This window comes from Dermacentor variabilis, chromosome 1 (assembly GCF_050947875.1).
Source record: "Dermacentor variabilis isolate Ectoservices chromosome 1, ASM5094787v1, whole genome shotgun sequence".
NCBI lineage: Eukaryota > Metazoa > Arthropoda > Arachnida > Ixodida > Ixodidae > Dermacentor > Dermacentor variabilis.
In genome coordinates, this window is record NC_134568.1 from 249,151,342 (window position 1) to 249,165,482 (window position 14,141).

At 48.6% G+C, this 14,141-nt stretch overlaps 1 protein-coding gene across 1 annotated transcript in view; it reads left to right on the forward strand.

Annotated features, from left to right (window-relative positions):
• Nucleotides 1–14,141, forward strand: part of LOC142563767 (uncharacterized) — a 72,381-nt gene that overhangs the window by 36,074 nt on the left and 22,166 nt on the right. Inside the window, exons 4-6 of the mRNA XM_075674401.1 lie at nt 7,996–8,181; nt 10,656–10,688; nt 11,658–11,759. Coding sequence (XP_075530516.1) covers nt 7,996–8,181; nt 10,656–10,688; nt 11,658–11,759 — 321 coding nt within the window. The remainder of the gene's footprint in view (nt 1–7,995; nt 8,182–10,655; nt 10,689–11,657; nt 11,760–14,141) is intronic.

Consider the following 14,141-nt stretch of genomic DNA (forward strand, 5'->3'; position numbering starts at 1 on the left):
GTAACATTTGTGGGCCTATTTTCACAGCATTGACTGATACCAGAACTCTGCAATAATCGTCAGTATATGCTCTTCAGTTAAACAAATTATATAAGCTACCTTTTGATTGATGACGTTCTATTGCCACACATATTGCAGTTGTGGAATTGAAGCCCCGCGGTCAGTGCTCAGGGCATGGCCATTCTAGTAGGAGTTCGGACAGTAGCACCAGTTCGAGATAACTTGGTTCGAGATAGCTTTGTCCCATGCACATTGCCCAAGGAAGAGTTAGCGGCCAAAGAAGTAGAACGTTGATACATTTAACCGCAAGTTTAGGGACGTTCATTTCGAAAGTGGATATTATGCCTCAGCATTGACAGACTTGAATTTCGCGAGTGCAATGTACATTCAAGCAAATATGTTAATTGGTGAAAATTAGTTGGCTAATAATTTCATTACCAATTGTCGCACAAAATATGTCCTCCGTTACTATGCATTTTGGCCAAAAAAAAAGTTATCATGTTGTCTGGAATCCGCTTAGGAAACAAAAGTCGCTGAAAAAAACCGGTGTAAACCATTGTCCACGCGGCGACCGCGTATACTCCATGCGCGGTCGTATACTCCAGCGGCCGTCGCGACGGCAAGTGTGCGTGAAGCGCTTAGCGATTTCTGAGCTACAGCTGGGAACTGTTGCTAACATAATCGAGAACACTGACGTTACAGCATGTGGTACGAATTAGCTGCGTGTTGTGTGTGATGAAGAATGAACTATAGGCAACTGGCGCTTGTTTCCAGCTATATGATTACGTCGATGTGCTTCGGTTACTGCATTTGAAGAGAGCGCTAACTATTTCCTTCTTTCGGCACAATTCTTTTTTAGCTCATTGTGGAACAAGACCCACATTGACAGCAGTTTCAAAGGATTGAAACTGCTTCGTAGACGTGTAAGAGTATAATCCGCCTTTTCGTTCGTAGCTTTCGCTTTCAGAAATGCCTATTATGTCGAGGACTCTGATTTTCGCTTTTGTGTGGTCGTTTATTGCGCTGCAAACACCTCGTCTTGCTGCCTAGACATTCGTGTCCGATGAGTATATACCTCCTCCCGGTATACCACCGCCATGAACGGGCAGGAAAACGAGGGGAAGGGGGGTACAGCTCGTACGCGAAAGCGGGCGTTTGTGGCATTGGTGCAGGCATAGCGCGTGGAGCGTACGCCCTGGCGACCGGCCTGCGGGGCCACTTGTGTAAACCCCGCGAGTTATACCGCTACCTGCAGCCTTTCCTGCGCCGGCACGCGTAGCTTTGAACATCTGCCCTGGATCGAGCCTCGCTGCGCACCGCGACGAGCGATGCGCCGCACGGGCAGGATGTGCGTCGGCTGCGCTGGTGCGTTCCGCCATAGGTTTCCGCGCTTCAGCTGTGGTGCGTGCTTGCCTCGCAAGTCCCGCGGCGTACGTACCTTTTATGTCACTGGTTGCCGCAGGTTGATTGCGCCGCCCTTCGTTCTTTGCCTGTATGCCGCCAAGGGGCGACTTTTGGGCTCGTCGCTGTATTCCATGGGTCCTGCAGACAGAGCTAAGCTCGAAACGAAACAGGGAATCGTATGACGACACACATGGCGACTCACAAGAGTGGTATCTTCCAACTAAACCGTATTCTCATACTCTGTGTGGTATTTTGCTACGCACGTGGTGTTCTTGCTCGTTTCGTTATTTTCCACTCTAGTTTCACGTCGTGCGCTACTTTAGCCAACTTCCTTGCCATATCACAAGGTTTTGCCTTCTGTAACATAATGTCTACAGCACGATTAGCATTAGCCTATAATTTGCTTTAGGGGGTGTTGAGCACCGACAAGGGAGCGTGCGGACTAACTGCTTCGACGACTGGCTTGCGAAGGAAACAACGCTTCGAAGCTCTCTGCTCGATTAGTATGTCTCCCGGCTGTCCATCATAAACCTATGCGGAGAACTTCGTTCCTTCGTCACGGTTTTGCATAACGGCCCGGGCGTATTTGTAGATGGCGAGGTCGCGGAAAAGCTTGGAGTCATGGGCTGTCAATCGCCGCTTGTCGCAACTGATTAACTTCGCTCGCAGAAAGTCACTTCGACAGTAGCAGCCCGCCATGCTTTACGATATAGTGTGTGCGAACGGATCGAGTTTCTGTGTTGTCCGAGAGTCATTTTCAAGGTAAGGTCTATCGAGCGCATGTTATTGTTATTTTTCTTTGTGAAATTGTTTGCACAGTTTGCTGCCTATGTTTTGGTCTCCTGAATCGCATCATCACTGGGGCCCTCGGAATGCATTAATCTCTGGATCTGTGCACTGCCGTATAACGACAAGCTTCTGCATAGTGAAAATGAGGTTGACCTTATTATGCTCGGCTAGTTGATTTCGCCTTGTTGATTATTTTGGGCTGCATTACGCTATTGTGGTTTTGATGGGGGTGTAATGTGCTTGTTTATTTCATTGAAGTTCAACTGCAATTCGCGTACGAGTTTTGCGTCAGTCTCCTGTGATCACACGTCCTTTAACGTATCGAATTAAGAAGTTAAACAAATAATTAAGCAGTGAAAATATGCTCGAGCAAAGGCGGGTTCTGCTTTCCTTAGTGATATCAAGGCTGCTCGCATTGTCTGGCCATTCAGTTCCCGCATGATCTGTTCTTTTTAACTGTTGCAGTGTGTACTAACTAGTCAGGTTTTATTAGGTTGCTCTTTCTTAGCCTAGTTATAAAAGCTCAGTTAAATTTCCCGACGGTTGAGACCATAACAAAGGTGCAAAATTTCTACCGTTTGGAAAGAGAGTAACGAGGTTATGTGTGTCAAAAAGTCCAGACTTCTGCGAGCACTTATAAAGGCTGGTGTATAAGGAAGAACGTTAGGCGTAACGTTAAGAGACAGAAAGAGAGCGGTTTGGATCAGAGAGCAAACGGGGATAGCCTATATTCTAGGCGACATTAAGAGAAAAAAATGGAGCTGGGTAGGTCATGTAATGCGTAGGTTAGATAACCGGTGGACCATTAGGGTTACAGAATAGGTGCCAAGAACAGGGAAGCGTAGTCGAGGACAGCAAAAGACTAGGTAGGGCGATAAAATTAGGAAATTCGCGGGCGCTAGTTGGAATCGATTGGCGCAGGATAGGGGTCATTGGAGATCGCGAGGAGATGCCTTCGTCCTACAGTGGACATAAAATAGAATGATGATGATAATGATTGTGGTGGTGGTGGTGGTATGGTGCTATGGTGCAGTAAAAATTTTTAACGCCGAAGCTGTTTTTCTTCAGCTCTCCCGCAAACTTCCGTTCCACGAAAACTACTTCATCGCCTGACATGGCGGTACCCGGCCGGCCCGTTTCAGGCCGAACGCGCAGCCGTTTCTAACCCATTTCCCCGCTTCACGGGAAGTCAGTGATGTTTTAGACTTTCACCTCACCTTGGGAGCAAAGTCCTGGCGTCGTATTCTTGAGATTGGTTGTGGATATTGAGGGAAGAAAGCGCAGTAACACACAGGCGGCTCGTCACTGTCACTGTCTTGGATCGACGTGGCTTTAGGCATTATGCGCTCTCCAAAGCTCGTCCCTCTAAACGATTGAAACATTTATTGGCGTACATAATCACACGAATGCGTAAAAGCGCTTGAATTCAATGGATGGGACGGTACTAAGTAAACAACGACATGAAGGCACACCTCCAGCGCGTCTCGCTACTATATAGCAAAATGCTTAAGGACGCGCCCATAGAACGGATTACCCTTTCGGCTGTCATTTGCTCGCGACAGCTCGCGTCGAGGGGTGACTGAAACGCCTATTTATGTTCAGAATAACCAGAATGTTTCAGAGAACGTTTTTTCAGAACGTTTCACAGGCAGATCGTCTTGCCACTGATTTGCATCGGTATTGCTTCAAGCAGCGTGCGCCAACATATACGTTCCTCTTGCTCGTGCATTAACGCTCGAGTGCGTCAAAATGCGTGTTTGTGTTTCATGACCTGTTAACCACATAGCTTCTTGTCTATGCCGTGCAATTGCCTTCTTGAGCCTTCTTTACTAACAACTCGTTACCATAAATTTCTTGGCCTAAATAAGTATTTTCTTGCCGTCTGGTTAATGCTCTCGAAATGTACGCTTATTAAATGCGTAATATTTAGCGAAAGCACTTGACGGAGCACTTGACAAAGCACTTGACAAGACAGTTTCAACAACACGGGCGCTACTGCTTGAGGATCTGTCTCGTCCCCATCTTTAGCTCCGTCAGTTGTGTTCGCGATGTGTGACCATCTAGCTCAATTCAAGATATTTCTTGGGTAATACACCTTCCGATTTAATATGTAAATTGTGCCGTATAGTTGCAAACCTATTTGTGATTACTTTCACTTTTCCTATATGGGACTCAGTGGCCGCAGCTACTGCGGTAACCTAGTTTGGTTCAGAAATCAAGTAGTCCTTTTTTTTCTACCTCTTTCACTTGATCCTAATCTTGTGCGAAGTGAATCATAAGGTGCGTTTACGGTCAGCTGCATATGACGCGTTGGGTGTTAAAAGCGAGGCCCAGATGGCGAGCTCTGCGTAACGGGCTGTGCAATATTTTGGTCGTTTGGAGTGTAGCTCGCGCAACGATGTCTCACTTTTACGTCAACACTTGCGTTCCTTCGTTACCAAACACCAGTAAAGTATACTGAAGTCATGTTAGACCCTTGGATAAGTGGCAGTGTGCTTCCACCCCTTATCCCCAGCTCCACCGCGGCGCTTTCCTTGGACCGTGCATATACCTACTTCCGTCCGTTTTCGGTTCACTTGGCGAGGTGGTTCCGCAAAATCTGTCGACTGTGCAAAGGGAAAGCGTTTGTCAATAGGCCGACCTGGAATAGCTGGTGCATGCCCGTTTGTTGATGAGCGCACAGGGGACGCGCTTGGCTAGCCACGCACCGATAGATAGTCGCTGCGGGTTGTTTTGCAGAGATCTGGTAGTCGACCACGTACCGAACGAATAGCACGTTCTTTCTCGTCTGCCAGACTCTACCACGCCGCCATCAGCCTGCACTCATAGGTACTAATGCTTTGCTTATTGAGGTGGACTGATGTTGATGCTTGCTCTTTACAGTACTCTTGAATCGCAAAAGCCCTGAACTTTTTGCTATTTGGCGCCGCATGCGCTTTATATTTGCCATTCTAAATCTGTTACGTAAAAGTCTTCTTCTATTTTTTGTTAAGTATCACGCATTGCTGTCGCAATTACTCCAGAAATAGTAGGCGAAAATCCGGCAAAGCACTTCAACTTCCTGGAAGCGGAGCCGCAGCTGCAAGATTTGCCTTGTCGGGTTAGCTATAGCTATGTTTTTAGACCAGTAGGCAGAGGGCAAATTTCTATATACGCAGTGACGTTGAACGGGCTCTCCCCGTCGTCTCGCCCTCGTGATGTCACATTGACGATGTCGTGCGGTTATCTGTCATGCGACATCGCATATGTTCGCACCGCTTGGTAGGTGTCATCGCTGTTACCCTTCGAACTTGCACCATGGTTCCTTCACTGGTTTAAAAAGCTCAAGTTACCTCAGACGGGGAACATCTGCGTGAAAGGCTGTCTCCTGTCCTCCAGTCCTCATGTTCCTTCATTCTCTCTCTCTCTCTCTCTCTCTCTGTCTCTCTTGGTTTCTGATAAGCTGCGAGCAGTTCACTGGCATTTGAATTCGCGATATTCTCCGCAAGTTGTGGATGCTCTGTCATCTGGCCTTGTTATTGCACATATGGAGGTTCGTGTCGGCCAGTGCTTCCCACATAACGATTTTGCTATCTCTTTTGGCCGATGACGGCGAAACGAGAGAATGAGAGAAAGGAACGCACTTTTTATCCGAAAGAGATTCCCTACGGACCTCTGTGAGACCGATAAAATATTGGCTGCCGTCCCAGCCGCCTTAGTCCCTATACAGCGCACTATCTGTAGACTGGGAATATTAGCCTGAGTCATGTTGAGCGAGGACGAAGGCGCTTGCATCGGAGTACGGCGGCAGGTATACGGGCAGCATGTGCGTAGAGTTAGTTCAGTGCCCCGCTTGTAGCGCGATAAAGGGACGCGGATTGGATGCACGTATATGGGAGCAGCTGCTGCTAACGAACCCTTTTTGTCTCCCACATACACTAGATTCCTAGCAGCGGTTCTGTGCTGACAACATTGCGGCCTTCTGTAGCATACGAAAGCATTGGCCTTATGACCTATCTTATTTATTCTCGCGCTCTGGCGACCCCTGAGGAGGAGGGAGGCGTGTCGTTGGCTGCCACTGTTGTGGTTATAGGCCGCAGCATGCGATATCCGCGGGACGCAGAACCGCTTGTTCCCCGGGATTGTACTGTATCGCATGGTGCAAACGCAGGGTTGTCAACTCGTTCCCCTACTCGGAGCGCTCTCCCTGTTTGCCTGCCCAAACGACTGAAAACATAACATACTCACGCGCATGGAAGAGTTAATATCACTCTTGAATCTGCTGATCATAGCGAAGGTGAGAAGCGGCTCCTGTCCATGTAATAACATTTCGAGGATCCGCTTGATACGATGATTCACCTGCTGCTAGCCGGTGTCGTCTTCACCATTTCTCTGCACGCTAACGCTGTTGCAGCCTCGTGCAGGAAACCTCCCGGAAGAGGAGGGAAATTCTGGCATGTCGTTTGGCAATATACAGTAACCTTATTCACTTGATTAGATTTAACGTCCGAAGGCTACACTTATAGGCTGCGAGACACTGTAGTGGAGGACTCCGGGCGCATCCCGACTACCTGTGAACCTTCAGTATGCGCTAAAGTGTCCGCACACGTGGTGTTCTCGCTTTCCGCTTTCATTGGACTGCGGTCGTCGCAGCCGGGAATTGAACCCTGCGTTTCGTAGCTGGTCACCTCAGCCGCTGCGAATATTTTCAAAAATAAAGTGCCTGCGAGGTTGCCGTTCGTTCCGTTCGTGCCGTTCGCGCCTGCGAGGTTTGTGCTCCCCCAAAGTCAATACAACGCTACGCTTTTATTTTACTTGTGTAAACTTTCACTAAAATAGTATAGTCCGCATCACTGTGCTGTGGCAAGCAAAGATGTTGGCTTGTTTAGATTGCGCATCGTCTTAAATGTCATCTTTCTTGCTGGGAAAACACGGGGAAGGCGGGAGATCGAAATTCAAGACGATGAGCAAAACGAGAACAAGGTGAAAGCAGCAGCCAACGTTTCGTTTCGACAAGTGGACTTGTCTTAAGGATGCGGTGCAAACTTTGTCTTGGCAATTCTTTTGCGCTGTGCCTAACATGGATGACGTCGTGTGTTTTATATGGGTGCACTTGAAGTACAGGCGTACAGCCAGAATTACATTTTAAATGTTTCGAAAGGTTAATGTTTTGTTATATTGAATGAGGGCCTTGCCACGAAAAATAGAAGTCGTTCTTTGAGCTCTTATTGATTTTCATTCGGTCTCGTTGGAGCCGCTGTACATTGGTGGCAGAAGGAAAATGAAAACTGCGTGGTTATATTTTCCACGTTGTTTGGGAACACAGAAGAAAATGGGGACACAAAAGACAAGTGGACTTGTCTTAAGACAAGTCCACTTGTCGAAATGTTGGCTCCTGCTTTCACCTTGTTCTCGTTTTGCTCATCATTTTTTTTTTGCTGATGTGTTAGGTTGGAAAAAAACTCTTAAGTTTCTGAGATTATATTGAAAACTAGCTGTAAGCCAAATATAGTAATATGGCAGTGACCTCTAATGAGAAACACGGTGAAAATGCGGCGATCGCCCCGGATAGGCGTTGTTCCCGGGTTCGATCTCCTGGCCAGGACGCATTTCTCTTCCACTGCGAAGCTTTCTTTCTGAGAAACCTGTGTAGGTTGCCTCTGTAGCTTCGTGCTACACTTGGGGCGGATGATAATTCGCTCTTTCACGGTGTAATTGCGTAAGAAAAAGAGCCGTAAGAGCTTATAGTTAACTATATTCTACAGGATTGTCAGTTGTCGTTCGGAGTGTGCCATGCGTGAGACGCGCTTCTCTTATGCGCAGGGAAACGTCACTGTCAAAAAGGAGAGCATCCAGGACGTCGCCGTGAGCCCCGGAACGGTAAAAGAAAAGACGCAGATCATCAATCGCATGGCCGAAAGCAGCGGCGCGCCTGCCAAACCAGCGCTACCGTCCGGATCCGTGGGCAACGCGGCCATCAAACGCAGGGACGGGCCCGGAGCACGCACTGTGAGTACCGGGCCCAGCCTCCGAAGGTTTCATTGGTTCGGGAATCGCTGACAAGGATGCGGTGCAAACCTTGTCTTGGCAATTCTTTTGCGCTGTGCCTAACGTGGATGACGTCGTGTGTTTTATATGGGTGCACTTGAAGTACAGGCGTACAGCCAGAATTACATTTTAAAAGTTTCGAAAGGTTAGTGTTTTGTTATATTGAATGAGGGCCTTGCCACGAGAAATAGAAGTCGTCCTTTGAGCTCTTATTGATTTTCATTCGGTCTCATTGGGGCCGCTGTACATTGGTGGCAGAAGGAAAATGAAAACTGCGTGGTTATATTTTCCACGTTGTTTGGGGACACAGAAAAGAAAATGTTTGCTTTAGTCTCTGGCGTCGAGTAGTGGTATCTTCATGAGTATATGCTGGGGCCGTATTTTCTCCGATTACATATAGTTTTCCTTGCTGTTATAATTTTCATGATATCATCGTCATATATCGTCGTCATCCATTGCTAATCGTCATTGGATCAGACGCTGCTTTCTTGCCGTTATCGCTGGGATGGGCCACTTGGCTCGGCGGGTGATGAAAATATGCAAACTGAAATCTATCATTGTTACAAAATATGGCCCCAGACTATAATATTTAAAGCGGTAGTATGAATAATATGCTTAAGGTGTTGCATCCCTCACAAAGCAAAAGCGTATACCCTCAATTTTTCTGCACCCTTTGGGGCTTATTTTGCGCCCAGCGATAATCGTCGTCTGTCTCGCGTGCTTTTCCTTTATTTAACACTGCACTCCTTGCACGTTCAGGTCACGAACCGCATGCGTGTATTAGCGTGGCACAGCGTTCCCTACAGGAAAGTATCGGACGCATTGTTAAAGGAAGCGCGCATAATATAGTTGATAATTTCCAGGGGACAAGATAAGCCCCAAAGGATGTAAAAAAATTCACAGTGTAACCAGGGGTTCATCCTCCGTAAGTAGGACGATCACTATTGCACGCTGTGACGTCATACCTTGCTATAAGAAGGCAGTTTTAGAATAGCGTTTGTAGCCTTACGTACGTTAATTAAACGCAAGAACCTTTGCGGGTCGTTTCGGTGTGCGTCCCTTCAAGATATTAGAGAGTTTTAGTTTAGCGGACGCAAGCGGCTTGCGTACGCAAGAACTAGGGGCCACGGTACTGCGCATGCGCAGACCCCTACGTCTGTGTCTGTGCATGCGCTGTACCGTCGCCCCTAGTTCTTGCGTACGCAAGCCGCTTGCGTCCCCTAAACTAAAGCTATCTATTTAGTTAGAAGTACGGAAACGAAAACGCAAGGAAGACGTTAGAAGACAGTGCACCGTCTGCTGCCTCGTGCCAAACGTACCCAAGCCAAGACAGTCCATTTGCAACCATCCTGTTGCTATGCGGACGTGTCTCGTTAGGCCTATGCGTGCCGGAATCGCAGAATGGTCTCAGAAATTGGACGAGCTATGCGCTCATAACTAGCGTTTAGGGTGAGTTTAGAGGAAGCGAAAGTTTATTTCAATAGTTACTGGCAATCAACGAGACCGAGAGTGTAGCCATGACGAGAATTCACGCCAAGGCCGTGGGTGCCACCATCTCGAAAAACGCTAGTTCTTAGCGTATGTAAACATTACAAACGTTAAACTAGCCAAATAACGTACGTTATCATAGCGCACGTAAACCACAGAAACCCAATAGCGTTCGGAGCATGCTCAATCATTACAATGCTATTCCGTTACATATGTAATGCGTTTACGTTTGGCTGCAAATGTTATTCTAAAACTGTCTTTTACGGACGTTAATTTCTCCAAATAACTTACGTTACCATAGCGCACGTAAACCTCACAAACCCAATAACGTTCGGAGCGTGCGCAGTGAAGGCGACGCTATTTCTTTGCGTACCATATGCGTCCCAGAAAGGTGCTTGCGTTTAACGTACATAAGGCGACAAATGCCATTCTAAAACTAGTGACATTTAGGCTGTGCTTCCTGCTGTGCGCTTATGGCTTCGGCTGTGGAAAATTTTTTACGCTTCTTCGAGTGCGCAGTCTCACGGCACAGGTTTTATTGAGCTTTGATAAAAATATTTTGAGACATATTTAGGACTATAAGCGTAACTAAATGGAATTAAGTTACATTGAATGAGGTCACTCGAGTGCCGACAGATAGATTTAAAGCGGAAGTGCCAAGGCATAAGCTACATCCCTGGTCGTCTCGTTAAATGGAAGATTTTATTCTGTACATTCTCGGGAGAGGGGGGTGGGTGGGTAAATATGTGAAATTCACGTGGGGAAAGCAAAGCACAAATCGCGGTTCTGAATCGCGCTTTAACATTGGCGTGCCCTCCACTGCAAGGCCTGCAACAGATATTTGTTGCTCTGGACCCGTTCTGCATGTACGATTTGCCGCTGGCATTTTAGTTGTGCCGTATTGTTGCTTAGAGGTGTTTGATTTGCCACGGTTGTCCTCCTTGCAGGCGGCCGATGATGACACTACATCGGTGAACACAGTAAGTACCAGACGGATGTTCTTTCTTTTTTCTTTGAAATGTTGTTTATTTGAAATGAGACACTCCCACACTAAGGCACATCACATGGGAGTGCTCCAAGAGGCCTCTGCACATAGACAGCCCCATAATACACAAACATCCACCAATGAGGAATAGGCTGTGGGCGGCATGGCTTGCGGACGAGGTCCGAGACAGCCAATTGGCCCTTTTGGACCAAGCCCAGCGAGCCGCTCGTGCCAGTGGGGCGATTGAATAGGGGCCCCAACCATCGTACCTTATTCGATTTATTTTCAATAAAGTTTTTACCGCTCACTCGATTATTTTTATATGCTCTTGGCATCCATATGGCTGGCAAGTAAAGCGCAACTTTGCTCCTTTAGATTGCGTTTATCGCAACTGCGGCTCAAGACATGTGGTCGCCCAGCCGCACGCCGCGCCCTCACGCCGCGATTAGGCGAAGCGATGGGGGTGGGGAGCTAGGGTGTAGGAGACGATGCGAGGCGTGCGCGTGGTTTTCGCCGCTTCCCGTACATGGCGCTGCGCGGAGCATGATCCACGCGCTCGCGTGTTCCCTCCAACATTGGACCGACCTGTACATGTACTTACATGTAGTCTCGCTATGGAGTGCAAAACGTAAATTCCATTCACCTTAAAAAAAAACAAAAAATCTTGAAAGCGTCCACGACGTCACACGTAACAGCATTTTTTTTTTATTCAGGAAAGTCGCAGATAGTTGACGAAACGTCATTCATTTCAGACGGAATGGATAGGTTAATAAACGAAGGTATGAAGGGTTAGGTACGCACTTTTTGTCGACCGTGCTACAGAGCTATCTTGCTGTCAAGCAGGCCAGTCAACGGGTGGACAGCGAAGCGATGCGTTAATGCAACGCTGGTGCTAGTTACGTTGCATTTCGCGATGCCTCCTATATCACGAGGGTTTAAACGGAAGCGCGATACTGCCTTTCAGTTGGACCCTCGCCGACGGGAGTGGCTGCTTAGGGCTTCACAGACTGACTACCACTCACTCGTACGGCTCCTTCGTGAAGACCCTGATTTGTACCGTTTTGAGGTAAGTGGTGACGACCCGTCATTGAATGTTAGCTGTGTTAGGTTCGTCCTTCATGGCGGTTTGACTGCTTCTGCCGAGTAGCGCGTGCGTCTTAGCACCGTACTGCTGTGTCTTGTGCTCAAGTTATGCTGACCGTGTGAGCATGGCAAAAATCATCGCAAGCACGCTACTCCTGCGACATCTGCGTGGCCGTGTGGCGAGATCTTGCGGCACAGAAGTGAATCAGTTACACGTCGGCAGCGGCCGTCTGCGAGGCGCCTCTGAAGTTTGCATTGGCGGGGCAAAAAATAATTGTGGTGCACTAGCACGGCGTCAGTTAGGCCCCGTTAGGCTGGCAAAAGAAGGTGGATGTACGTATGTGCAGGCACACGAGCATGAAAGGACGCGCAGTGCCATGTTTCGCCAGCAGGCGCTTGCTTCGTTAAAGGGCACAACAATACAGTTTGACACGCGTTATTAGATCCCGTATTACTTCGTCCCTGCCTGTAAGTGTTTGTATTCTTGCCGACGCGATTGCTACGCATCTATTCAAAGCTAAAAAAAAAAAAGCGGGGAGGGGGGGGCGGTGTCGTGTGGTGACAAAAGTAACTGTTGAACTGTGGTAGCCAGGGTAAGGCTTAACGCAAGAAAAAAATGTCAAGCTTACGGGGTCTCTCCAAAATTGTTCATCAAGGACGAGCGAAGCTGTCACGCTTGAATGATAGGAAAGGCTCATGCCACCGTGACGCAGTGCCTCTGGACACTAAAGGCCGGGATACATTGGGCGTTTTTCTCGACAAATTTCGCACAGCAGAAAACTTCGCAGCGGCGTGACGCCCAACTTCCGCTGGCTGGGGATACATGGAGCGAAGAAGCGGCGGGTGCCGCCTCAGTGCGGCCAGACAAGGCAAAACTGCTTTAGTCAGCATGAAATGCAGAAATAAAGTTTATGGACATTTGCTCTTTCTTTACAAAAGCAAAATACAGAAGAAAAACCCTAAAACTTTGTCTAAAGCTCCTCCAGTTGCTTTTAATAATGTATCAGTATATTTTGTGCCTGTTTAGCGGAGAGAGCGAGTTGTAAATAAGCGGTATATAGGCCACGCTGTGCGTAATCGGAAAAGATTGACGCAGAGATGTGTCTCCGTCTTTATAATCTTTATAATCGACCCTTCCACTATCCCACAATATGGGACGCTTCTGCACCGCGCAGATAAGCTTATCGTTAAATTCCACGCGAGCTGCCTTTTGAAGTCACGGCCGTGTCGCTAACACAAAGTGCCAAACCCGCGAACAGAGAAGTGCGCGCGCGAAAAGCATGTGCCGGCGAGGAAGACGGAAGTGACGGAGGTGTCGGCCAGTGAGCCATGATTGGCTGCCCTCGCTGGCCGCTTCCGGCAGCGTCCGACGACGCGCGTCAAATATCTGGCGGGTCCTGATCGGCGGCGGCGGGCATTTTTCTCGACGCTGGGCGTCGAATGCGCGCCGCGGGGCAAAAATCGCCGACTTGCCGCCGTAAAAGCGCTCCATGCATCCCGGCGTTAACTTGTCGACGTTGAGCTCACGTTATGTCTCCTCCGCCGCCGATGAGAGAACGTGCCAGTGCGATTAATACACTCCCTTAGCATTGCTGTCCGATATGTTTCAGGAGGTATAATGTATGTATAGGACTCTTTAGGATGGTATTCGCGCAGGCGGCGCACATGTACTGAATGGGCGATAGGTATAAGCTGACAACGCGCTGCTGCCCGCCATTGCAAATGTAGTCACGAGATTGGCTATAAGAACCGTCTGGTCGCGAAGAGCGGTGTTCGCAAACAAGCGTGTTGCTGTTGTCCATAGTACGCACCAGTTGACAGCTCGATGTCTGTACGTACAGTCGTGCTCAGAAATTTGGAGACCATGCGAGCCCGTGGCCGTGTTTATGCGCGCGCCGTCTGGCGGCTCGGTGCCTGCTGTCGAGAGTGTCGCAGCGCGCATGCGCGTCCATCCTATCTCGCTGGCCTGCACGTTCGCTCGCTGCGCACCCGTGCACGAGCGCGCCGTTCACAGGAATTTGCGGCCGCCGCCGCCAGTAGTGTTGTTCGCGAAACAGCGGCGCGGCATCTTCTATCCCCTTGATCCGATCTCGGCGCGGGTGTTAACGCGCTCGATCTCGGCGCCGTTTTTGACGGTCTCGACGCGCTCTGTTCCGTTGCTGCAACGTCACAAACTGGCAGTATGCAAAATTTGTGAGAATGGGTGTGAGAGTGCAGCCAATCAGCAGGCGTTGAACCATTCGTAAAACACGTTGTGGGGCTAGTTGGTGCATAACTTACAATAGAATAAGCGCCAAAATTGACGACACACAAGAAAGAATACGGACAGGACGCGCCTTGTCCTGTCCGTATTCTTTCTTGTGTG